The sequence below is a fragment of the Notolabrus celidotus genome, chromosome 11 (genome assembly GCF_009762535.1).
Source record: "Notolabrus celidotus isolate fNotCel1 chromosome 11, fNotCel1.pri, whole genome shotgun sequence".
Classification (NCBI taxonomy): Eukaryota; Metazoa; Chordata; class Actinopteri; order Labriformes; family Labridae; genus Notolabrus; species Notolabrus celidotus.
The window spans coordinates 12111617-12137275 of NC_048282.1; the positions used below are offsets into that span (position 1 = coordinate 12111617).

The following is a 25659-nucleotide window of genomic DNA, read 5'->3' on the forward strand; positions in this document are numbered from 1 at the left end:
GGGAGCCTGTGGGACCCTGTGTGTGTGAGAATGTGTGTGTAAGAGAAAGAGAGAGTGTGTGTGAGTGTGTGCATGAAAGAGTGTGTTCAAGTGAACTGTGCAGCATGGGCGGTGAGGCACACTGTAATGCGAGGAGAAAAAGCAGAGAGAAAAAGAGTGAGAGAAGAATGGATGAGAGAGAGAGAGAGAGAGAGAGAAGAGGAGAGAGAGAGAGAGGAGAAGGAGAGAGAGAAGAGAGAGAGGAAAGAGAGAGAGAAGGAGAGAGGAGATGAGAGAGCGAGAGAGAGAGAGGAGAGAGAGAGAGGAGAGAGGAGAGAGAGAGAGAGGCAGAGAAGAAGAGAGAGAGAGAGACGGAGGGAGAGAGGATAGAGAGGGAGAGAGAGAGAGAGAGAGAGGGAAGAGAGAGAGAGAGCCAGGGCGAGCTAGGGAGGGAGGGATGGATGGATGGGAAAGAGAATGAGAGAATGAGAACAGAGAGATGCTCTGGTCAGGCACGCTATGCTTGGCTGGAATCGGTCAGGCCCACATGAGGCCTCCCACACACACGCACACACACGCGCACACACACCACACACACACACGTGCACCACACACCACACCACACACACACACACACACACACACACCACACACACACACACACACACACACACACACACACTCTGAACAGAAAGGTTCCACACAGCAGCAGAGGACACTTCTGCAGGGTCGCACCACATTACACAGTGCTGCTAAGAACCATTTAAAGGTACAGTACAACATTTTAACGACACTTTTTGGCTCAAATGGGGATGTGAGGAAATATTACCGTAATGGATGTTATATATGGCCCTGAAAATATGATGACTTATCCTTTATTAGAATCATTTTTAGAAAAAAGAATTTTTTTTACAATTAAAAAATTGTACTTGGCAGCAATGATCAAACAAACTAAGTCATTTAAATTAAAAATGTTGGATTTAAATTGAATAAAATGTGATCACATGAGTAAATGAAGCTCTTATTGTATTACTGCTCTGATATTGGACAAACCAATTCCATATTTGTGTGATGAACGTTTATGTCATGTTGTGCATTTCCTTGATGAATCTTTGGAATGATTATTGATCATAAATCTATCTCTGATCATGTTTTATGCAGAAGAAGGGCTCAAACCGTTAGAAAGGGTTTGACACTGACGTCCTGACTCAGTGCAACACTTCTCTAACCACTGACTTTTTACACTGTGGTACAACTGTGAGTGCCTCAGAATTTACACATTCACACTCTCTCTCTCACACACACACACACACACATACACACACGAGCACACACACACAAACACACAGACACACACACACACACACACACACACACACACACACACAGCTCAGAGTTTGTTCCCTGGAAGTCTCACTGAATAAGCAGCTGAAACTGAAATCACTTTATTTGTATTGAAGGGAGGAATGATCCACAAACAGTGTCGTGTTTTGGGGTGTTTACTCCTCAGACTGCCTCACAGACATACTGTCGGAGTGTGTTGGAGTATGTCCGTCCTCAGACATAAGCCGAGGAAATGTGACTCTCTGAGAGTGAAGCTAAAAGTAGACGACACCCTGCTCTTACACACAGACTCACACTTACACGTACAACAGTTCTACTACTCCAAACATGTTTGAAAGTGGAACCTGCTGCACCTCTGGCCGCTTCGCGCCTCCTCCCTCCTCCCTCCTCCCTCCTCCTGACTTTCTGGATGGGCTAATCGTCGGCCCCTCACTCTTTCAGGTGACCTGACAGGTACGTGTTGTTCTGACAGCGAGCCAGACTTTAATTAAAGCCGTCTTCAAGACCTGACCTCCCCCCATCAGCCCCTCTCCACATCACACCTCCACCTCGCTCTGTGACGGACAGCTGACCTCGAGCTGTTACCTCACCTTTCAGGAAACAGGAGCTGACCGCTGGTTTGCAGAGAGAAGCTGACTCAGACCTCTGACAGAAATGCACCAGGATTCCTGCATTTTTCTGGAGGTAGGGCGCATTATCATACAACTTTATGATAGTAAAGAGTAAAGAGTAAAATCCTACGATGATGCGTAGATGTGCAAAATTATGTTGAGTGAAAATACTTCAAATCAGTCCAAGACACCAAATTTCATCATGAACATAATTGATCCCACCCTCTGGAACAACCTCTAAGAGTGGTGACTTTATCTTCTTTTAAATGTCTTTTCAAGATGTATTATTTATCAATGTGCTTTTACAGGTGATGTGCACCTGGGTGTGTTTTAATCGAAACGTTTTTAAAATAATGTGGCTAGATTTTATCATTTTATTATATTTTTTATATTTGTATATTTTTATATATTTATATTTTTATACTTCTCTATTTTCATATATTAATATTTTTTATTTTTATTTATTTATATTTTTGAATGTTACATTTTTAGATTTCATATTTCTGATTTTTTTTAGTTTTAATTTTTTTATCTTTTGTTCTTTTTATTCGTCCAACATTTTTTTTTTCCTTTAATTTGTCTTCCTCACATTTCTCTTTATTGCCTTTTAGTTTCTTATTTGTAAATCACTTTGTAACCTTGTTCTACAAAGTGCCAGATAAATAAAGATTATTATTATCGTTATTATTACTGACTGGTTTAGCCTTCAGAGAGCAGAGAGATGTCCTGTGACGTTTGAATCACGCAACCTTTAATGACGAACACAGACATGTGGAGAATCTTTACGGTGGTATCAGTAAGTTTGTACTCCTGGCTGATATTCGCTGCAGTGTGGGACGTCAGAGAGAGTGGTTAACTTTTTAAAGGCAGCCACTTTGGTTGAATCATCCAAAGTCTTTTGTTGTGGCCCACCACAGTTCTTTTATTTGTTGGACTCATTATTAGTCATCGTCTTCTCGCCCTCACTGCTAATGTGACAAACTGTTAAAAGTCAACTATCTTTGGGTGGAATCTCTCCCACTGCTTCGCTTTTAATTCAGCTGCGAAACATTTGGACATCAGGGCTGGAGTCCCTGCGGGAGCGGAGAGGACAACTCATTTCATGAAGTCAGAGAAAATACTCCAGATTAGAGAATTAGAAAATGTAACGCAGGGCTTTGAGGAAAAATTCACTTTCTACCCATCACTGCTTCCAAAGCTTGATCTGCTTCCTGTTGTTTTGTCTCATTTGGTTTTACTTTGAGAACTCTGTACAGGAAAAGGAGATCATGTTGACTCAATCTCATCTTGACTCATGTGTTTAGCTAAGGTCTAATAATACAAAAATATCTAAAGCTCTGTGAAAGGAATGAGACTACAAGTACCATCAAATTACAGCCTCTTTTATCTCCTTTTTTAAAGTGCATCTTAACTTTAACATATTTTTACATTCTGTTGTTTTAGTTAATAAACCTGTATTTTTAAATCACTTTTCAGCACTGTGTAAAAAAGTATGCAGAACATGAATCTCTGCAAGCTTTCAGAGTTCAGTGCATGGACGATTCATTGCAAATCTGATGCACAATCTACATGTAAGAAGTCTGTTTTCATTCCACTTCAATCATTCTGTAAAATAGAAACCACATCTTTGATTTTTTTTTGCAACATTTGCAAAAACATTGTCCCAAAAGTCCTGACTCCTATGTCTCAGGAAGACCATTCTTAAAAGGAGACTCTGCAGCGTTCTTATTTTTTCCAGGTAAACAAAGAGAGCCGACTTTCTGAGCTGTGTCTGGTTGCTGCAGTGAAACATCTCTACATGTGCGTGTGTGTAAGTCACTCTGTGTGAGTCATGCTAGCACGCAGCAGCAGTAGCATTAGCGTTGGAGTCGCTGAAGCCCGGCCCACCAGCCAACCAGCCAGGAAGCAGTCCTGCCCGCTCCCATTTAGTCCAAGAAAACTGCATTTGCTTAGCAACCACATTACCGCTCCAATCACAGCCGCAGCATTTGGGATAATGTAGGGGCCGGAGCGCTGTGTGTGCTGTGCTGTGTGGAGGCGGTGCATTACACACACACATTTTCATACACACACATACACACTAGTCTGATGCCTCTCTCACTTACTGCTGCAGCTCTCTCCAAGCATGAAAGGAAGAGGGAGAGTAGTTTTTTTCTGCCTCGCCTTAATGCTCGAGCTGCTGCCTAGCCCACTTTGAGAGGGGGGAGGGAGGGGGAGAAAGGAGGAGAGAGGGGGAGAGAAACACTGTCTGGCACCTTGAAACACACACTAAAGTAAATCCATTAGCGCTTTCCTCCTCCTCTGCTGGAGCAGAGAGGTGTCCGACTGTCTGCTACCCCCCCACCCTCAAACTAATAGACTGAAATAGAAAGGTAGCTAGCTGTGTAGCATCCACACACACACACACACACACACACACACACACACACACACACACACACACACACACACACTGCATACAACACATTTTAAGCCCTGCTCTCGAGGACCTCGGAGCTATTTCTGTAATGAACCGCCGGTCGCTGAACTTCAGGTTAGCCTCATTAACACTGTGAATGGGACTTTGCACGACGCGCCCAGCACTCAGCCTGCAGTCAACAATAAGGTGGCCCACGCTCTGTGTGTGTGTGCGTCTTCTGTAAACTCAGGTCGCAGCACTATCAAGGGCAGAAAACAACATTAACCCTCCTCTCGGCTCTGTCTTCACTATCACAGACGGCTGCTGAGGCCTGAAGACGAGGCTCAAAGTTCATTAGCACTACTGTATGGAAACACATGCACACACGCAGAGTAAATAAAGGGCAGCCACAGCGGGGCGAGCGGAGACGTAGCAGCCTGCAGATTGTGTCTGACTATCTGTTTATGGCTCCCAGAGACGCTGATAGTTATGAGTTTGTTATTTCTTCTGAAACACTGTCCCTGTCTGTCGCCGTCTCGCCTTTAAACCTTGTTTGCTCTGCGGCAGAATTACCTGATGAGCTCATGTGACCGGAGGCCTTTCACTACACACTCACAGAAAAGCACCACTCCCTGAATGCCATGAAATCCTTTACATCTCTAACTAATCAATACGCTGATATGAGCCCCGAAAAACGCAATCAAAGCTCTTGTTAAGAAAATCTGTGCCAACAAGGAGGAACAAAAAAAAAAGCAGAAGACACATAAGACGCATCAGAGTTGAGGTGGTGTGTTTTTGTATTTTTGTAAGTATACACTCGACTCTCCATAAAACATGCTACACTCCCCTTTAATCTCTGAAGTTTGCTCTGAACAAAAGCTCTGCTCTGAAGTAGGACAGATAAAAAATGCTGAAATGTGATTTAAATCAGATGGAGTAGTTTAAAGAATAGATTAAGGACACATCTTAGCAAGCACTCAGATATCAGACCTGCCTCTGTTTAATCAGGTTACAGATTAAGGATTACGGGTATCCTCCTCACAAACTCATAAAAAGTGACACTCCACTCTGAGGAAGCATTCTGGTCAGCACACACTGAGGTTGGATCTCTGCTCTGCTTCCTTTGTTTAAGACCTCGCAGATTAGGGCAGATCCCTACAACATTCACAAGTATTTTGCCAGCAGCTTTCAGTGATTGCAAAATGCTCAGCCATCATGGGTTAGCACACGAGGAAGAGGAATGAGAGGAAGCCGACCACGTGGGGCCTTTTCAGCTCTGATGGAAAACTTCCTTCCTCTGTTTCTCTCCGGCCTTTTCACCGGGTTTTATTTGTAACCTCCAATTCTGGCAGCTCCTCCTGGATCCTGCGTGTAGTCCCGCAGGCGCCCCCCCCTCCCCTCGCCTGGCCTGGACACTGCTGTTGGTTTTGTTTTTGGTGGGGTTTTTTCGCTGCCTCGCGGTGCATCTTTGTGAAGGCAGCGCACAAAGAGGCCCTTCTGGTCGAGCGCAGGGAGCCGGGCTGCCTCAAAATTGAGCCGGCCGGCAGGCCAGCACATACTGGCGCTTTCCAGCCCGGAGCCGGACATTTTGTTCCACTGGTGAACTCTGGGAGAGGCTGAGCGATGGATAGAGCCACAGGGAGAGAGGGAGAGTGAGAGGCTTCACTCTGGAGCCAAATCACATGACTTCCAGCAGTGAGGGAGGAGGAGGAGGGTCTGCAGTTTGGACACAGACAGACTGAGACTGGGCTTCCTTTAGACTGGATTTATCACATTTAGTGTCTTTAAGCTGACATCTCATCGCTACTCAGGGCTGGTTTTTCAAGATTTTGTGCAATAACTCCACCACAGGCTCACGGTTTTATCTGCACAAGCATGTCCTACAGCTCTCAGACTCTAAAACCTTTGAAATACACGTTTCTTGTGGTGTCATTTCCTGGAGTGTCTTGGTGCACACCCTGAAATCTGCACATCCTACAGAGTAACTAACTTCTGTGAGTTATAAATCAGAATAATATTTCTTTATTTCAGATTATGCAAACTGCAAGGTGAAACTGCAACTGCTGTTTTTGCAGGTGTGTTTGAAGGCATCGCCTTTGACTAAAGTACCACCAACAAAAGGCATGTGTGAAAGCTTTCTGTTGCAAAAAAGAAGTCAGTAGATATTGTTGTTTTAAAGGGTTGAGAGTTCTCCAATTAGAGTCGTTCAAGTTTTGAAGAAAAATATCCAAGCTCGATATACAAACTAATTCTCAAAAGTTGGAGAAAATCAAGGCAGCAAGCTTTAAATCAGCCTGATATTACTTTTTCAGAAATGAGGAGCACGGCAACAACTTCAATCGTCTTTCCGTCCCCGCTCCCTGCCCTTCAGGAACAGGACATTTTCAATCTGGGAGACGACTGAGCAGACAATTTTGAGAGTTGCATAAGGAGAACTGAAGAAGTTTCCGACAGCAGGGCGGAGGCGCGACAGGAAGCCGGTGCGGTGTTGAAACCAGAAGTCGCAGGCTGCCACGGCTCTGCGGTACGAGTTCAGACTGACAGTCTGCTGGGTTGTTGTGGCTGACAGCTGACTCCCCACTCGCACCGCTGTACGCAGAAATGGGGAAGTAGGAGGGACGGCAGTGCAGCAGGTGAACATGTGACTCTGCAGGGCTTCAGTTGTTCACATGTGCTGTGTTTTCATTTTGCACAAAAAAGGCCCGTCCCTCGGCTTCTGGCTATTGTGCACGGACTGTCACCCCACACGGGTCACATGACGAGGGGGGAGGGGGCTTCCATTGGAGCAAACTCTGGTATCAGCAACCTCTCTGACCCCCACTGATGAACTGTAGGCCAGGCAAGGAACAACAGGACCCCCCTCCCACATACACACAGCAGAAAACATTTACACAGCCTCAGTGACGCTTCCTCACATCATGTAGCTGCATGAACTCACAAAGGTTTGATTCTGCTCTTCAGTGAAACGTTTCTGAGCTCTGAAAGTGGGACAAAGATTTTCCAGATAATACTCACTCCTTGTTATGCTTGGATTTATTTTTCAGCCCAGAAATCAGATTCAAATAATAAATTCAGCAACCTCTTTCCAAAAACTGTCTTTGCTTTCCAAAACAGGAACGCGTTATTTTAGACAAAAGACCGCAGAGCATCTAAAAGACAGGGATGAATTTCAGGGGGTAGAAGTTGTAATTTTCTCTCCACCATCTTTCCCTCTCTCTCTCTGAGTCAGGTTTATTTCTCCTCTGGCCGAGGGAAGGCTAATGGACACATTAGCCGCCGGCTCGTCCCTGCGCGGCGATTAGGTGGCTGTGAGGTCATCGCTTCACTTCTGCTCCCATCCACATCAGGGATCTATCATTTCATTACTGCTGCTGGGGAGGAGGCGTCCATCTCTCCCTTCTTCGATTCATGCATGAATCTATCTGTTTCACTGCTACTCGGGACACTCTTCATCTCTCCATGTTTGTGCATGTTTAAATATATTTCAGCCTGTGTGTGTGTGCATGTTTCAACAGAGTGAAACAATGATTTTCCTTCTCAGGGATTATTTTATGTATACTCTCAGGTATCCTGGAAACCCCATTGTAAAGCCTCAAGGACTCACCTTTAAAAACTGTGCATTGGTCAAAAGGCTTTTATTTTGAAAGTAGTGACAGATCAGAGTGAGAGGTTTTAGTTTTCAGCTCACAAACACTTGACAGCTCCTTCTTGAAACTTGAAGGATATCCAGGTCTTGGAAACAGATTTTGATCATCTTATTGTACATTGTTGGAAATAAAACCTCTAACATGCATACAGTGTGAAATCACATCAGGTGTGTGTGAGAGAGAAACATGTGTGCCTGTGCACTCTCAGCTGTGTGAGTGTATGTGTGTGTGTGCGTGTGTGTGTGTGTGTGTGTGTGTGTGTGTGTGCGTGTGCGTGTGTGTCTGTGTGTGTGTGCGTGTGTGTGTGTGTGTGTGTGTGTGCGTGTGTGTGTGTGTGTGTGTGTGTGTCTGTTGGACCTGAGATGTATTGATTGCTGCAGGAAGTGGAATCTGATGTTTCACAGCCCTTCCTGAGCTGGATGCCTTCGCCAACGACAGAGAGCAGCGAGGGAGGAGAGGAGAGGAGGTGGGGTCCGACAGAGGGAAAGGAGCCAGTTCATGAAAACATGAAAGGTCGAGAGAGGGAGAGAGAGCAGAGGAGGGAAGAGACAGAGAGACATAACACCTCCGACTCTGTCCTTGAGACGAGACTAAACACTGCCTCCCGTCTCAGAACAAACTCAGCTCAGTGGAAAATCAGGAAAAGCCTCCCTGCTCTCCTCCTGTCTGACCTGAAGCACCTCGAAATACCCAGAGAGTTTATAAATCTAGATAAGAAGGACTGCAGTCACCTGCATCAAAAGGCTGAATGCATCTGTTACTGCTCCTCTGCTGACTGCAGCTTCATGCATTTAACCACTTCCACAGAGAAACACACAATGCATCTACATCTGAAGAGTTGGAGCAGGTTTCTACTCCTCTGATTATAATCTCCGTAACTGTGACCATTTTCACAGTATGCCAATCAACTCTCATCAACTGTGTTTACTGTGCTCTGACTGGGCTGCAGGCTCTCATTACATTATTTAGATTTTGATGTTTTTGTGCACCATGTTTACGATGCTTAGACTGATGGGAGTCGTGTTGGGATAATGTGCACAATTACAGCTATTTTCAGTTAAATGTGATGGAGATGGGGAATGGCTGCAGTAGCTGTTTGAGTCCACTCAGTGCGGTAAATGGACATTGATGAGTGAGCGTCATAATGTTTCTGCCATAAATCATGCACTAACATGATAACTTTTTTTTAAAATGTGCCTTTATTGTCCATTTTGCAGAATTCCTTCATGCACATCTCTCATAGATGCTTTTAAATCATTGCACTGAGGCATGTGTTTGCATTGAAGATGGCATATCTGCAAATCAACATGGTTGAGGAAGAAAGAGCAACAGAACAACAGATGCCACATGAAGAAATGTAACCAAGAAACTCTAAGTGGAAACAAACATCTGAATTATGGGAAAAACAGACTGAACTACAATTCTTTACTCTCACATTCATCATGCTACACACACATGAATTCAGTGTAATTGAACTAATGGAGAGTGAGAGAGCTGCACACAGGGCTTCTCTGCCTTGCTCAAGGTGACTTCCTTAGCTGTACCAATGAAGTGATCTGGCATCTCTCCAGCAACCAGTCCCATTTCCAGACTTGGTCCATAACGTGCATGGAGCCGTTGACCTCCGGTAACCGAGCCAAGTCCCTACAGACTAATGCTAGCATTAGCTGATGACTAAGCCTTTGCTTAACCCTCACTCCTCTTGCCCTACTCTCTCTCCTCTAAATATGATCACTTCTAAAAACTGAGATGCATCACCCAAAATGACAAATTCAAGGCCTCAAAACGGTCGTCCACGAAACAACACGGTGAACAGAAACACTCATGAGCTTTGTGATCGTGTTAGTTTGAAGAACAGTCCAGACCTGTGACCAAGCATCAGAAGATGAAAACAGAGGAATCTGATGCGGGAAAACTGTGAATGATATTCAACCAATAAGTGCTCACACACACTCACATATTCACACACACAACCGGCCTAATCCTCTGCAGAGCCTTGCAGACATCCAGCAGCCATGCTTGCCGAGAGGGAATTTAAGGAGGGGAGGGGAGGAGAAGGGGTGTCATGGCGTGGCAAGGTTCAGCTGCAGCCCTGACCTCTGTGCGTGTGCACACGTGTGTCTGTGTGTGTCTGTGTGTGTGTGTGTGTGTGTGTGTGTGTGTGTGTGTGTGTACGTGTGTGTGTGTGTGAGAGAGAGAGAGAGAAGATAATTAAACAGGGCAGACAGATGAGCCCAGTGAGAAGGCTAGAGGTCACATGGGATAAGTCAGCATGTCCGCCCCCCTCCCCCTTCTCACACACACACTCACATACACACACTCACGGTGACAGCAGACGTATATAAATGTCGGTGGGCTTTATATAAACAGATGTCCTGTGGCTCGGTTTAGCCTCGGCAGCGTTTCTTTGAAGGAAGACGGCGGAGAATAACGTCTTTGTGCTTGCAGTGGGTTGGAGGCGGTTACACACTCCACACATTACCTTGTCTTAGAGATCTACAATTACATTAATTATACTTCAAGGGCTTCAAGAGGTCTATTGTCTGCTAGGCAGAAGCGGACTGAGTGTGTGTGTTTGTGTGTATGTGTGTGCAGGGGTGTGTTTGTGTGGAGAAAGAGGATGCCTTCAAAGACACAAGTATGTGCAGAAATGTGGTTTTCAGTGTGTGTTCTGTGCAATCAGAAATGATGCATGTATGTGCAGGTGTGTGTGTGTGTGTTTGCATGTGTGTTTGTAAGTGCTGGGGGGGAGGGGGTGTAAAGTTAAAGAAGGGGGTTGGTTGGAGCAGAGAAGCGAGTCTGGACCTGGTGGAGGCTCTCTGAACCTGAGACTCGGGCGTCTGTGCCAGAAGGAGAGATCTCCTTTCAGCGTTTTGTTTTATTTAGCATCTGCGCGGCCGCCTCATCAGCCAGAGTGCGGCCGGGACGATCCACGCAGCAGATCGGTGACTTGGAGGGAAGCGACGACCCAACCAGTTAGCAGGAAGGATGTTAACCACATTATAAGTCTTTGTTTCCAACACTTCATTCCTGAGGAGTAAACTGAGCCTGCTGAGGCCTATCTACCCCTTCACAGCCCCACACACACACACACACACACACACACAAACACACACGCACACACCTCGACTTCCTGAGGAGCTGCAGCAGAGGTGTGGCCTCACTTCACTGACTGTGTTTCTGTTTCAAACTGAGATGGTTCTGCTCGGCCAGTCTGAGCTTTCTCCCCCAGCCGGTCCAACCCTTCTCACACATTGGAACCAGTCCAAACCTGCCCCCCAAAGACCAGATCACCTAAAACCAGTGATCCAAATCTTCAAACTTCTGATTGCAGAACTTATCCAAGTCATGACCAACACCAGAGAGTGTTGAGACTTTTCAAGACCAGGCCAATATAAGTCCAACTTTGCATGACCCACTTAAAGTAAAAAGTGCAACTCGCAACTAAAAGCACTCCCGAGATGAAGCTCAAAGATCTGCATGAAAGTTTTCAGAACAATTATCACATATTGTCGCAGGATTCAACTTTAAAGGTGGGAAAAACCTGCATATGTGTGTTTTTATTTTAAACAACTAAAGTCAGAGGATTGGACAAACTAAAAAGAGAGAGACTCTTTCTAAACATTTCTTATCTGCATTACTTTGCTCAGTCTTCAGCCCTGAACGCTCACACTCGCGGCATGCAGAACATTTCTTCACCGGTTTATTGAGGGACATAAATGCCAGACTACGCCTCAGACAGTGCTCTAGATTCACAGCTGAGTGTTCTCAGAACAGGTGTAACCAGGGTGTCTATAAAAACCTCTGATCTGTCCCCCTGTGTGGTTTGACTCACAGTAACGTCCGGCCGCTCTCAGTCGCTTTAGAGCGGGTTTAGTTAATCTTAAACTGGATTAATCAGGAGGTGGACCGACCTGTCTTATTGATCCAACAAGACAACTTAGTGCTGAACTTTGACTGACCATTATAACCTCTTTCTGTTCTATACATAAGCGTTTATAAGAGGTTCTCTGAGGCCAGCCACATGAACTGTTGGACCCAACCAACCTTGAGTAGGCGAGTAAGATGTGGCACCTGAGAGATACCACAGTTCATTTAAAGGAAAATAATCCAGAAACAACAGCTGCTGTGCTCGCTTTTATATCTATGCTCACCTTTTTGTTACAGAGACAACAAGACAAGGTGTCCAGATTTTCAGGAACAGCAAATACAAAATGACTAAGATCACACTATAAATATATTTATTTAATGCAATGGGTAAACATAGGATTAAAACTTGGACTTAGAGAGCCACTGAGATCATTGTTTGGGTTTGTTTTTGTAGCGAAGGGAGAGATTAATTTATTTAAACAATTACTTAAATTGGATATATTTGATTATCTCTTTTTTTATTCTTTCCTTTTTCGATTATTTATTTATTTATTATTATTATTATTATTATTATTATTATTATTATTATTATTATTATTATTATTATTATTATTATTATATAGAGAGAGATATAGATATAGATATGGATTTATAATTCTGGCATGCTTTGTTGGTTTTTAAAGGTACCATATAAATAAAAGCTACTATTATTATTATTATTTTTATCATCATTATTATCATCATCATCATCATCATCATCATCATCATCATCATTATCATTATTATTATTATAATCACTTAATTATTACTGTGTGTGTAAATTGTGTAAATTTGACTTTATAAATCTAGTGTTTCTTGACTCCTTTTACAATATATGTATTTCAAATCGCTAAAGTCACAGCATATGTAGGGTTTAAGAACTGATTTAGCAATCTAAACTCTTTAAATGAGCCTCCTTTGTCTGTTTCATGATATATTTAAAGTGATGCAAATGCAACCACTAACTTGTGATGAATAATGAGGAGGCAGACAGGATATATGTAGCTGCATGCATTTAAGTCTACATTAAAGAAATGTTAGAGGATGATGAATGCTTATAGCAGCACTTTGAATCTCTTTGGATGACGGTGGTAGTATATTAATACGTTTCAGAGCAGGAGAAATAACGTTGGAGTATAAAATTGTGAATAATAAGTCTAATGGTTTGTTAATAAAAGCTGACAGTGTCTCTTTGTTTGTGCTGGACGGCAGCCGCCATGACGCTTCCAGAAAAGATGAGCAAACAGACGTAAGAGGGAGGACGGAGGATGGAGGAGGGGGAGGCAAACATGACTCAGGCGCTTTGGGATCGCTCATCATCCCACAGCGGAAGGAGGGGGGGCGGGGTTATCACATCTATCTGTCCCACAATCACAGATCCACAGCTGATACCCGCCACAAAGGAGGTGACAATGGCTCGCCAGCGGACAGCATCACCACCCCCCACCCGTGCTCCCACAACAATACCTCACAGAGCTCCTGGGAGCTGCCCTTCCACATGGCTGAGGCCAAGCCACTGTGACCCCCCTCCCCTCCTCCTCGGAGAGTCAATGCAAAAATACAAAAAGCACAACAAAGAGGTTTCCCAGGACCTGGCCTGCTCACAACAACAGAAAAAAACACCTCGGGTCCATTAAGACATTTTTCAAAGTCTGTCTTTTTTTTTCTTTTTCAAAGATGGGACACCTTTATTTCAAACAGGCAAGAATTCAACACCACATCGCCCACAACATGTGAGCCTACGAGGGAAAAAGGTGGAAAACTACCCACTCTGCACACAGAGACGGATGATCTAAGAGGAACTAAATCTCCCAAAAAGATCCTACAACCCAGAGGTCTGCAGCAGATATTCTGTAGGGATGAAATTCAAGTCAAAGCAGACGCTGAGAGTAAACTTGGTCAGTGTCGGCTCTGCACGTTGTTGCTTTTTGGCGTGCACCCTGATATTAAAGACAGGCCAGATGGTAAAAACAGTGTAGGTGCTGGTGCAGTGCTGATGCTGGATAAGGTTAATCCTCTTTCTTTCTAGCCCTGTAGATAGTGCACCACATAGCTGCAACTGTCATGATTTAAAAGTTGATACAGCAGGAATTAATTTCCAGTTTTAGCTGTAAAATTTGGACTGAAAATCTCTCGACATGTGAGCAGATGATCGTGACACTCAAATGTTAGAGCTCTGCAGCAGACGTGAGTCTCCCTGACCCGGCTTTTGCTGATCTGGTGTTGTTTCTGTAACTCTGAGTTCTGTGGTTTGATTCTTGTAGAAATGAACCTCTGCAGTTGTGTTCCTTTAACTTAAATATCTCTCTCCACTATCATGCCCCATCTTCTCAACAGAGATCTCACAAAGCTGCTGAGTTGACTTGGCAGCTTCCTCTCAGAGGAATCGTGCCAGTTCAATCAGAAATAAGATTAGCACGGCTTATTATTAGCTCGAAAATCTCCCTGTAGCTGCCGTCTCTGTCTCTATACCTGTCCTGTTCCCAAACTCGCACACACAGGGTCAAGCACACACCTGCAGAGGAAACAGTGCGACAGTCTGTGAGTCTGCATCCCCGACAGTCTAGGACGGACCGCCAGCCTCTGACGGGGCGATGCGAGGGAAATGTAGGGCATGCCTGGTGGATGTGCTGCTACACACGCTGATCTGTCTGCTTCTGGATTCATTATAAGACTAAAGAGGCAGTGCGGGGGCGGGATCTGGTGCTGTGTGGATGTCTATGCTCATGTATGTGTGTAGTTTGCAATGTGTGTGTGAGTTTGTGTGTGTGTGAGTGTGTGGAGGGGGAGGGAGAGAGAGGAGGGGAGCATCACTGTGGGAGACAGGCAGATGGGGATGGAAATGAGTAGGCAGTGAGCTCATGCTAATCTCCTCCTACAGCTGATCCAGGCACCAAACAGGCACACACATACACACACACACACACACACACACACACACACACACACACACACACACACACACACACACATGCGGCTGCAAATCACACAGTCAAGCAGCCCCTCGACCAATCACACGCTAAATGAGGCGGAGGATGCCTTTGCTGTTCCAATGTTCCCTGCATCTCACACACACACACACACACACACACACACACACACACACACACACACACACACACACACACACACACACACACACACACACACACACACACACACACACACACACACACACACACACACAAATCTGCCAGGTAAGCCTAAAATCTGAAACACGTCTGAGCGCACCTTTCATCACGCAAACGCTCATTATATCACTGCGTTATTTCTGTATGAGTGTGTGTGAGCCTCCATCAGACAGCCATCTGCCCCCGTGGGAGCAGCTCAGCAGCACGCGATTGGCCGTCAGCGCCTGGAGAGAGGCGGGGGTGAGGGGGGTGAGGTGGGTCACCTCTTTATTTGGGGAGGGAAAGGTCGTGTGGTGCTGGCTGCTCTCCCAAACACACGGCTGCACCAAGGGAGGGAGGGAGGGAGGGAGGGGAGGCAGCACCAGAGGCCAGCAGTGTTGTCATATACAAAGAGCGCTCCTGGGCTGACACAGCATAAAGTAAACCCCCTCCCCAACCCTCCCCCTCCCTGAGTGTCCTACTATCCAGCTCAGGATGATGTAATCTCTCTGGGTGAGTTTTGAAGTTGCAAACCAACAAACCTTTAGTAATTTTAAAGATTTAAATGTGTCCCTCTCTTATCAGTAACCTGATAATGAGGCACTCCTGAAGAAACCAGCTGAACTTTATAATCCAGAAACACACACTGAACTTTGTATCATTCATTTTTAAAGCTGGATCACCTTTTTTGATGTAAAGATAAATAATACTGCTTTGCTGTAGTGTCTGTTTGACGCTCTTAAGCAGACAAGAGGACGTCACAGGGGGCTGTGAGCTGAGTGCTGAATTTCGATGAATCTACATCAAAAAGATAAACCTTCTGTTTAACGCAGCTGTAAACACTCAGAGAAGCAGTTAAGATCTGTATTTTTGATGCTCTTCGGTTTATCTGTTGACTTTCAGATGCTCAATAAGGCCTTTTTGAAACTTGTAGTTATCTCCCAAGTTCTACAAAAGTTACACTGACCTAACCTGAAACTGTCAGTGTAGTAACTGTTTGAATATCAGTGAATAACAGCAGATATCAGCCTTATTAGAGGCACCTTCGAGGAGTTAAAGGTGCTTAATGCAGCTGAAGCAAAACAAAGTAAGCCAATGAGATGACTGCAGCAGTGAGAATCTGACGCTAAGCCCCGTTACAGAGCGATACAAGCTTTCAGGTCTTAACAAACAGAAGGGAAAACTGTTATCTGATGTGATATCATGCATGTAATCCATACACTAATACCAGAGGAGCTGTCCCATCTATACACATACTTCACACTCCTCTGTGTGTGTCGGTGAATAATCTATCTAAATACCTTCCAAGCTTTCGTTTCAACATTTCCAATTCTACAGCTTTTCAACGTTTTTTCACCTGCAGACTGCTCATGAATCAAACTGAACTTCACAGTTTTTCTGAAAGTAAAAGTCTGAGTAGCTTGCAGCGTTGGCAAACATGAAAATGCAAAAGTTCAGCGTGATTGTGGCCTCACATCCAGCATCCCTGCTCCTCTCCGGTGAAGGAGCCGCAGGGCAGGTTAGAGGAGGCAGGAGGTTAGAGGAAGCTGCTCGGGGATGTGTAGTTAAGACAATAGCAGGGAATCCAGTGCCATGTGTGTGGATGAATATTTCAAACACCATCTCATTAAATAAACATACCGGACCTCGCCGCCTACAGTAACCTACCATCAATATTGAATGCCCACAAAAAAACGGACACAGTGTCGTTCAGGAGCAGCACTCGGGCCAGACGGCGAATTAAACCACAGCTCTTCTTCCACGCAACACCTGCGAGAGGTCAGAGGGTTCCTCTGCCGTGCCACTGTGACAATAATCCCGCTGAGACATGCTCAAGGTCCTTCCAAGACTTAAGAATAGCCACTGCATGATGTGTGTGCTTGTTGGTTTCACGCTTTATCAACAGGCTATGAATATTCTGACAGGGATTTCAGCGAGTGGGAGGAAATACTTCATTTCCACGCATGCTCTGGGCTTGGAGCGTTGCGTGCTGCAGCATTCTCTCAGACAGCTTACATGCATGGTTGCCTACAACAACGTGGACTACTTCTCAGGAAGCCTCTTCTCCTCCATCTTTGAATGGATGGCTGGTTTGTAGGTGGGAGGTGGCACAGGAGCTCCAGAGAGGTTCGTTTTTCCTCCCTCTGTCTCCTCCTCCACACACTCTGACAGCCGGCCAGCTCTGCATGAAGAACTAGGTTGTCTGCTCCATCCATTTTTCAGAGAGGACGCTGCTGTTGGAGGGAGGAAGCAACGGTCCGAGGAAGATGGAGGAGTGGAGAACAGATAAGGACCAGCAAAGAGAGACGTCTCTCCCCCTGAGTGAGACCTCGGTTAAAGAGCTGCAGAGCGTGATCATGCAGAAAGAAGAGGGTTCAAAGTCATGCAAGCTAAAAACTGCAGATTTACTCTTGCATGGTAAAAATGTGAAAAGTTTACTACTGTTATTGGCTTCATAGTTTATATTTGAAACCATGAAACACATATGGAACGGAGGATAGTTTAAGGAAATGGGAAACATCAATCCAGCTCACACAGGAACATTTACATTTCACAGCTACAAGGACTGTAACAAGGCCTTTAATTTCTCTATTTCTGCGTTAATCAGCTGAACATGTTCTTTGAAATACAGCAGAACAAATTTTCAAGATAGAATTCTGGCATCCAATGTTTGAAAATGTTGTTTTACAGCTAGTGCTTGTGTACAAGTGGAGATTCTGCATCAATAACATTTTCAAACTTTTGCTTTGAGAAGATAAAGTGAAAATATGAATTATTTTCATTGCACAAGCAGTTGACCCACAATCTAAATCTAAATAAGAGACAAATGTGATAGAATTAGGAAGACTAAAGAAAGAAGAGCCCGTTTCTCATTCTTGAAAGCTCACTGAGTTTGATGCAGTCCTAATTATTCCGCTGCATGTGAGGAAGTTCTACCTTTGAGGTTATCAGCTGTTTTTTAATGATAAGAGAAACACACCAGGTGCACCAGAGCTCGGCCTGCGCAGCGACAGTAAAGTCAGAATCCTACAACGACACTTATTGTTTTCTACGTGTCTCAGCCCTCGTCCACAATCAAGCAGCAAGCAGGAAAATCCCCTTTTTGTTCCCAGAACTTTGAAGGCTCTGAAATAAACAGCTTCTGGCACAGAGACACTCTGAATGAAAAGAATCACTGCACTTAATTCATTTTCCGCTGCTACTTCAATGGCAGCCTTCAGAAAAATGTTCCAGACAACACAACAAACTGTGTAACCTGTGATGCTCCTCCACTCACTCGCTCGCTCTGCTCTCCTGTCTGCGCACACACGCTGACGCTGAGCTTTAAAAGGAACATCAAAAACATTGCTCACTTTTCATCTCAACGCAGAATTGTTCCTCAAATTTCTAGTCGAGGAGCCTTGAAGCAAAGTTGAGTTTTCTCCCAAAAGAGAAAAATAAATGTCGTTTTTGCAGCTGAATTTCTGCACAGAGGGAGAGCTTTGGAGAAGCTGCAGCATATGTGGAAAGTAATTAGCTGAAGTTTTAGCACACAAACTTAACTACTAATTAAACAGCCTCTTTTTCATTGACTTTAATTAGCATAGCATTCAGGCAGAGCGCTTTAACAGTCCAAGTCATTAAAAGGTGGTTTTCTTTGTGCTGTTTTCTCTGAATGCTCTCCATGCCTGCAGGTCAAATCCAAAATGTATATTTATAGGGAAAGTTTTTGGCAAGAAAACACACCAATTATTTCAGAGCTAACTGATATGAGCTGCACAGATGAGAGAGAGTGTGTGTGTGACAGGGCTCAGGAAGTGATGGAGTTTTCAATCACACTTGACATAAAGAAGCTCCAACGTCAATGTAGCATTGATCAGTCCAACTCTCAGTCATGCCTCCCAGCATGGACTCCCTGTCCTCCATTAGGGTCCAGACTGGCAGCCTGGCCTGGCAGCAGAGCTCATTAAAGCAGGGTAATTGAATTGGTGGCTTCCTCCTTTTCCAAGCTCAGAGGACAAATTCTAAATTTTAGAACCATTAAGACACAAAAACCAAGCTCTGCATCCAAACAACCATAAACACAGAGACGTGAAATATTCCCCCACAGCCTCAGACCTGAGACCAGCTGCTGTCCCGTCCACTGGGTGGACATGGCTGGCTGTCAGCAGGCTGAGCAAACACTGCGCCTTGCATATGAAACAGGACATTGGCCTGTATCCCCTTGGGGAGTTCACTTCCTCCAAGCCGTGCCCCAACCCCCCCTCCCTCCTGAAACAAGTGGCCCCTTCAGCTGGAAGCCAGATATCCCGAGCAGCTCCTCAGGGTGGGGGTGGATGTGGAAGTAAAAGGGGAAGTTTTGGCTCCTGCACAGTAGAGAGTGGAGGCCAAATATTTCCCTGCAATGATCTGGATCCAAACGATCCAAAGTTTCCTCTCTTTTTTTTTCTTCCATTTTTAGGAACTGAATACCTTCATGCTATAGATCGACTTTGAGCTTCTTCTACGTTGAGACCACAGGGTGAAGCATGGAGGCAGCGTGCAGGAATGTGCAGCACAGTAACACAACATGTGTGGAGCATGCACACAAAATGGCTTCTGCACATGCCTCATTGTTCTAACTGGAATCTTAACACACATCTGAAGGCTGCAAATGATTTGGGTGGACTGGATTGGAAATATCAAAACACAAGAAACCAAGGAGATGTTGTCAAGTGCCTTTTTAATTTTCAGGCCAGAAACCAAGAGCTCTTTGTTTACTGTCATAAAAACAGAGAAATGCAATCCTCAAGTTTTAGCGGCTGCAAGCAACAAACTCTTGAAATATTTCCTTCCTGTCACTTTCCATCAATTACCAAATGAGTTTTCTGTATATGCACTAATTCATTAATTGACTGGTTGTTGCAGATTTATGAGTCTGTGTCCAACAAAATAATCTTTCCATCAACTCCTGATGAAAATTAATCTTCAGACGAGGAGGAAATCTGGATCTCTCATTATGTGCACACTGAGAACTACACGTGTTTTCATTAAGCAGATAAGTAAAACGTTCTTCTCCTGCATGTAAGCACTGACCTGCTGTCTTACTGGCTGCACTCGTCTGTAACAGAGAGGTAGAGCTGTTGCATACAGAGAGAGAGCCTGAACAGGATCCTCGCCCTGTAGGAAGGCACCAAAAAAAGAAAGGTCTGACGTAAACTTGCTGGTTTTGAACCAAGCATGAGTCAAGCTTGAGCTGGCTCCACTGTAAGCACCCTCCTCCCTCCATCCCCATTTCTCTGTTTCATATCTCCCTGAAACAGACGGACTGTGCAGAAATCACATCATCTGGAGGCGAATTATAAAGTTAGCGATATTCTAAATCTGCAGCCGCAATCCTTATCTAAACATCCTGATGCGGAAAGCCGCTGATTATGTGTGCCACCCACATATGCACCAGCCAGAAACCAGAGGAGTCACAGCCAGCGGCTGGCAGGAGCCGCCCGGAGAGAAGTGCTCCACACCCTGCATATAAACTCATTTCAACAATTCAATAGTTCACTGCCTTTCTGTTTACAATCAGCGCTGTGGCTCACATCCTCCCCGATAAGAACTCAGAATGAACTTTTACTGCAAACACTCGGAGCAGGCACGCTGCAAAAGCTGTTTTCTTTTAAATGAAGTGTGAGTCAGATATGAGCATTGTGTGTGCGTCTCAGAAGGAAGCTCTTAGAAGAGCGTCTGCGAGGAGGGAAGTGTGGCAATATCACTTCCTGTGTCTGTCTGCATGCGAGACTGCTGCTAACACTTCTGTAAAAGCCTCATTAATATTCACAGAGCCGTCCGGTTCCTGCGCTGACAGCACGCACATGATGCCATCTTCTAATATGCTGAAAGGTAGAAGGCAGCAGCAGTCTGGCACTTCCCCTCACATCCTGCAGGAACATTTTCTGAGTGCCTCGGCTGAAACACTGAAACACGCTGACAAAGAGCGACACAAATTCAGAAATATTCCTGAACTCCTAGCCGGCATGTACTCGCTCATTAGTGTTCCTTGAAACAGGGCACTCCAGGGAAAAAAAGAGGAGTCGAATTAAAAAGCGGGCTGAAATGAGCCGGGGGCTTAACACTTGGGTGCCCCGTCGGCACTTATAAAAATAGAAGAGGCCCCTGGAAGTGGGGGTCCTCGAGGTGTGCCCACTCGAGCCTGAATAAAAGTGTGTGCCAGGAGTGGGTATTCACCATGCATGGCAGGACTTTGGCTCTCCTCAGGACTTCAAGAGTCTCCCTGATTTCTCTTTCTTTGGAGGGTTTCTGTGAAAGAAGCTTCAGAGGAGGCCTGCAGGGATGTAAACACTCTGCACAGACTCTCTGAGCCTCATCAACCGGGGCTGTTCAGACACCGACACCAGAGTCAGGAAAGCCTCCAATGTGGGCCCCAAATTCAGGATTAGATGTGATAAAGTATGTCAGTCTTTTCTCTAATGTCAAACCTTAACTTATTCGCTCAAACTTACTCAGAAAAGTTCCCAAACTACTTTGTGTACTGTTTAAGAGCGGCAAAGAAGAACTAATGCCTCTAATTTCTGTTAATCAAACACAAGATGTGTTTTTAGTTTTAGTCAGACACACAGAACAAGGCGCTGACACTAATAATTAGTGTTATTGTAACTTTAGCAGACAGCATGTCCAGCGTGAGGGGGTTGCAAGCTGAGCTGCCGCTAACTACACCTTTGCTTGTTTTGTTTGCTCTGCTATTTAGAGGTTTGAAAACCTTCATTACGTCTTTTTCCCACAGTTCTGACTGCAGGGTGAATTATTGTCTGTCTCCTCCTCTCCAAACAAACCGACCTGGCTGTTAAAACCAGTAAAACCACTGAATTACACTGCTGTAGCTCAAAAATCAGAGCTTCAACAAAGAGTACACAAGAGTACCACTCAGAATCTCTTGCTTCATAAATTCACGTTATGAGAGGAAGTATAAAAATAAAACATCTCAGCGTCAAAAATCTGGAGCCTCCAGATTAAAGAAGGTGAGGTGGAGTGAGTCAGTGTGTGTGTTCCTGTGTGTGTCAGAGGTAGGTGGTGGGTCCGGGGTAGGTGGATGTTTGAGGGTGGGGGGAGTTCTGATGTTTGCTGAATGCTCCTCTTTGTTGGGATCATATTATGTTTCCACCACAATACTTCTAAACCCTGCTTCATCAACTCCATTCATGTGTAACAGTTCATGCAAATGGTTGCACTAGCCTTTTTTTCTAAGGGGGGAGGGGTGGGGGTGGGATCCCTTTTATCAGACTACCACCCAACTCTACAAACTCCTGCCTGCCTGCACACCAAAATACAGATTATAATCCATCTTTTCATGCAGCTTTACAGTCAGTTTAGTCTGAAAACACAAGCAGAGCAGAGCCAGAGTCGAGGATGCTGATGATTATGTTTATCACGTCTTTAGGTCCATTAAATGTTTTTAAAATCATCCTAAATTTCAAGAACTTTGAGACAAGTCCTTCAAACTGCTTATTTAATGCCACCAATGGTCTGAAAACCAAAAAGAAATTCCCATTCACTGTCACAAATTATAACGGAAAAGAAACAAATCCTCACATTTAAGAATCTTGAATCTGCAGAGGTTTCACATTTCTGCTCAAAAAGGACTGTTCGCATAGTTGTGGAGCAGACAGTAACACATATTCAACCCACAGAAAGCGAGACACACAGCAGCCAGACTAACACCACAAACAGATAATGTGACACCACAGTCCCCACGGCATCAAAAACATGACTAAACAGTAATAATCCCGGAGCTGAAGGAGTGTGTGCAGTAGGAAATACTTTAAATCTGGAGGAGTGACTGTGAATGTTTCCCTCACTTTTGTCTGAGCTCATGTTTAATCTACACACACACACACACACACACACACACACACACACACACTCCCCCTCCTCTGGCTGTTGTTTCCCTTTGAGCCATTTGTTGGTAAATGAGATTGTATTTACAGTGGAGGCTCATAAAGAGCAGCCTGAGAGGTAAATAATGGCTTTATGACTAGCAGAGGTGTTCTGTTGTCACCGCTGGGTGAGGCTCAATTAGTGACAACATGTCAATGATGACCAAACACTGACTGCTTCCTTCACTGATACACACATTTTACGCACTGACATCAAGGCGATAAGGGGAGCACAAGATGCATTTCCGAGAAACGAGTAAGGAATCAGGATTAACCTTTTTTACGATCTCTGGAACTGAGATCTTTTCTGTTCCTGGAGGGAATCCTCTGAGGGATTCGCAGAACTTCCTCCAGTAGGAACTATTTCTAGAGGCATGTGGGTAGATTTTTCAAGCACCCTCAAACACAATTTTAAAAGCCAGAGGGGTCCACTGAGGGGGGGCACACAGCATGGTCAAGTGTTGATGTGCTGCTGAAATTAAATATCTGTGCTACCAGAGGGAGGAAGAGGAGGATAACATGCAGCTTCAGCAGTTTAAATGAGCTCAACGCATAAACTGGATGTTGAGCAAAGAGGGGGATAAACTAACCAGCGAGTACAGACAGCGGAGAGCAGAATAAGAGCTGCACGTCGAGGCGCAGCAGTAAGACGGACTCACCCTGGACGAAGCTTTCCTCTTGTACTTGTTGGCGAAGTCAAACTTCTCCTTGATCTCGTCCAGGAGATGCTCCAGGCGTGCCTTCTCCTCTTTTCCCGTGTAATCCTGGCCCAGGAGGACATACGCCCTCCAGTTGGCCGAGTCGAAGCCCCAATGGCAAGTCCTGTTCTCCTGCGCCTTGTGGCTGTGCACCACGAACTTGTGCGTCGGGTACATGAGTCTGCAGTCCATGCACTGGATGCACGCTGCGTTTGGGCTAGAGTACAGCTCCGGTACGAACAAGCCCTTGCACTTGCCGAAGCACTCGTGGTAGACTTTGAAGCTCCTCTCGGTGAGCTCGAGCTCCAGCGCGCCTCCTCCGCTCAGCTCCTTCTTGCAGCGCGGCGGGTAAGCTCCTCCGTAGATCAGGGCGTTGCAGAGCCGCTCCGCGTCAGTCTTGGTGATGAGGCCGCAGGACGGCGCAGAGAAGGGCAGGATCCCCATGACTTTGAGGATCTCCAGCTGGTCCGCCGTGCACCGGGAGCAGTAGATGTGCAGCTCGTCGCACACCGAGTTGATCTGCTGCAGGCTGAAGTCCCGCAGCACCGTGTTGAGGATCTGCGGCAGACACAGGCGCTTCTCCCCGCCGACCACGAAGCACGAGATGGTCTCGGCTTCCAGCACTGTCTCGCACCTCTCCGTGGAGCGGTCCGACGGGATGAAGAGCGGGCCCGGCATCACCGGAGGTGGCAGATGCTGCAGGACCGGCTCGGGCTCCTTGCCGTCCTTCTTGAAGAGGAGCTCATGTTGCCACCGGGCAGAAAAAGCCGCTGGTCCGCCCAGGGAGCTCATAGAGCTGAGGTGAAACTGCTTCAGAGTTTGTTGCAGTCCCGGGTGAGGCTGGAAGCTTTGCCGACTTACAGTCTCCATGTTTTTCTTGCAACTTTAGAAGCGTAAATCCTTCTTGACGTCGACCGGGAATCACGAGTATCTATCCGTTCCTTAACCTGGTATATCCACGGCGTCCCAGAAGTGACCGAAAATGTGAAGCGCTTCATCAAACATCCAGTGAGAAAAGTCCCAGACTACAGTTTTATTCCGAGCCTACAGAGTGAACACCGGCCAGTCGCTCCCTGCAGCGGGGCGCAGACTGTCCATATCCGGAGAAAACCCGGCTCTCCAAACTCCACAGAAGAGAAAAGTTCCGTTTGTTGGATTCCAAAGAGAAGTAGGCGAAAATGAAACAAAAGCAGGAGTTGTGGGTCGATACAGCTCGATGAAAAAATCCTTATTTGCGGCTCTTTCCGCTGTCGAGGACTGCAGCAACCCGCTCCGTCTGCCCCCGCAGTTCACTCTGACTGTATGGAGATGAGAAGTCTGAGAGCCAGCCTCTCTCTCTCTCTCTCTCTCTCTCTCTCTCTCTCTCTCTCTCTCTCTCTCTCTCTCTCTCTCTCTCTCTCTCTCTCTCTCTCTCTCTCTCTCTCTCTCTCTCTCTCTCTCTCTCTCTCCCACCCTCGCGCTCCGTCTAGGTCTCTCTCTCGCGCTCTCTCACGCGCCCCCTCCCTCTGTGTTTGTGTGTCTGGCTCAGTCATTGAATCCCAGCCAGGAATGTGAGTGACTCTGCAGGCAGGCTGGGCTCTTCCAGGAACAAGCCATCACCCCCTGCTGCCCTGCAGAGAGAGCGCAAGAAGAAAGGAGAGGCTGCGTTCACGTCCCATGGGAAAAATCGATAAACGTCGAGTTTCAATGTTTTCTGCAGCGACGGAGAATAAACTTTAGTACACAACGTCTGCATTTACATGTCACTCTGTTGTCCCAGTCCACTGGAATTTAAAGGGGAAGTTTGTATTTAAAAAAAATAAAATAAGGCTAAGTAAAGAAATCCGATAAATAAAGTTCTGCAGATTTAGAGCTCTGTGTAAAGTTCCTAAATCTTAGATACACATTAACACTCCCCAGTCATCAACCGGAAGCTTTCAAATCAGAATCAACTTTCCAGTAATTATTGAATCAAAATAATTAGCCTTATACAGTATATGCAAGGAATACATAAATAAATACACCTAAGATATTCATGGGCAATACAGAACACAAAAACAAAACTAAAACATCTGTT

At 45.4% G+C, this 25659-nt stretch overlaps 1 protein-coding gene across 1 annotated transcript in view; it reads right to left on the bottom strand.

Moving 5' to 3' along the window:
* skia (v-ski avian sarcoma viral oncogene homolog a) overlaps positions 1 to 24929 on the bottom strand; it is an 80898-nt gene extending 55969 nt beyond the window's left edge. The window contains exon 1 of the mRNA XM_034695812.1: positions 23565 to 24929. Coding sequence (XP_034551703.1) covers positions 23565 to 24473 — 909 coding nt within the window. The 5' untranslated portion in view covers positions 24474 to 24929. The remainder of the gene's footprint in view (positions 1 to 23564) is intronic.
* Positions 24930 to 25659: the final 730 nt, after the last annotated feature.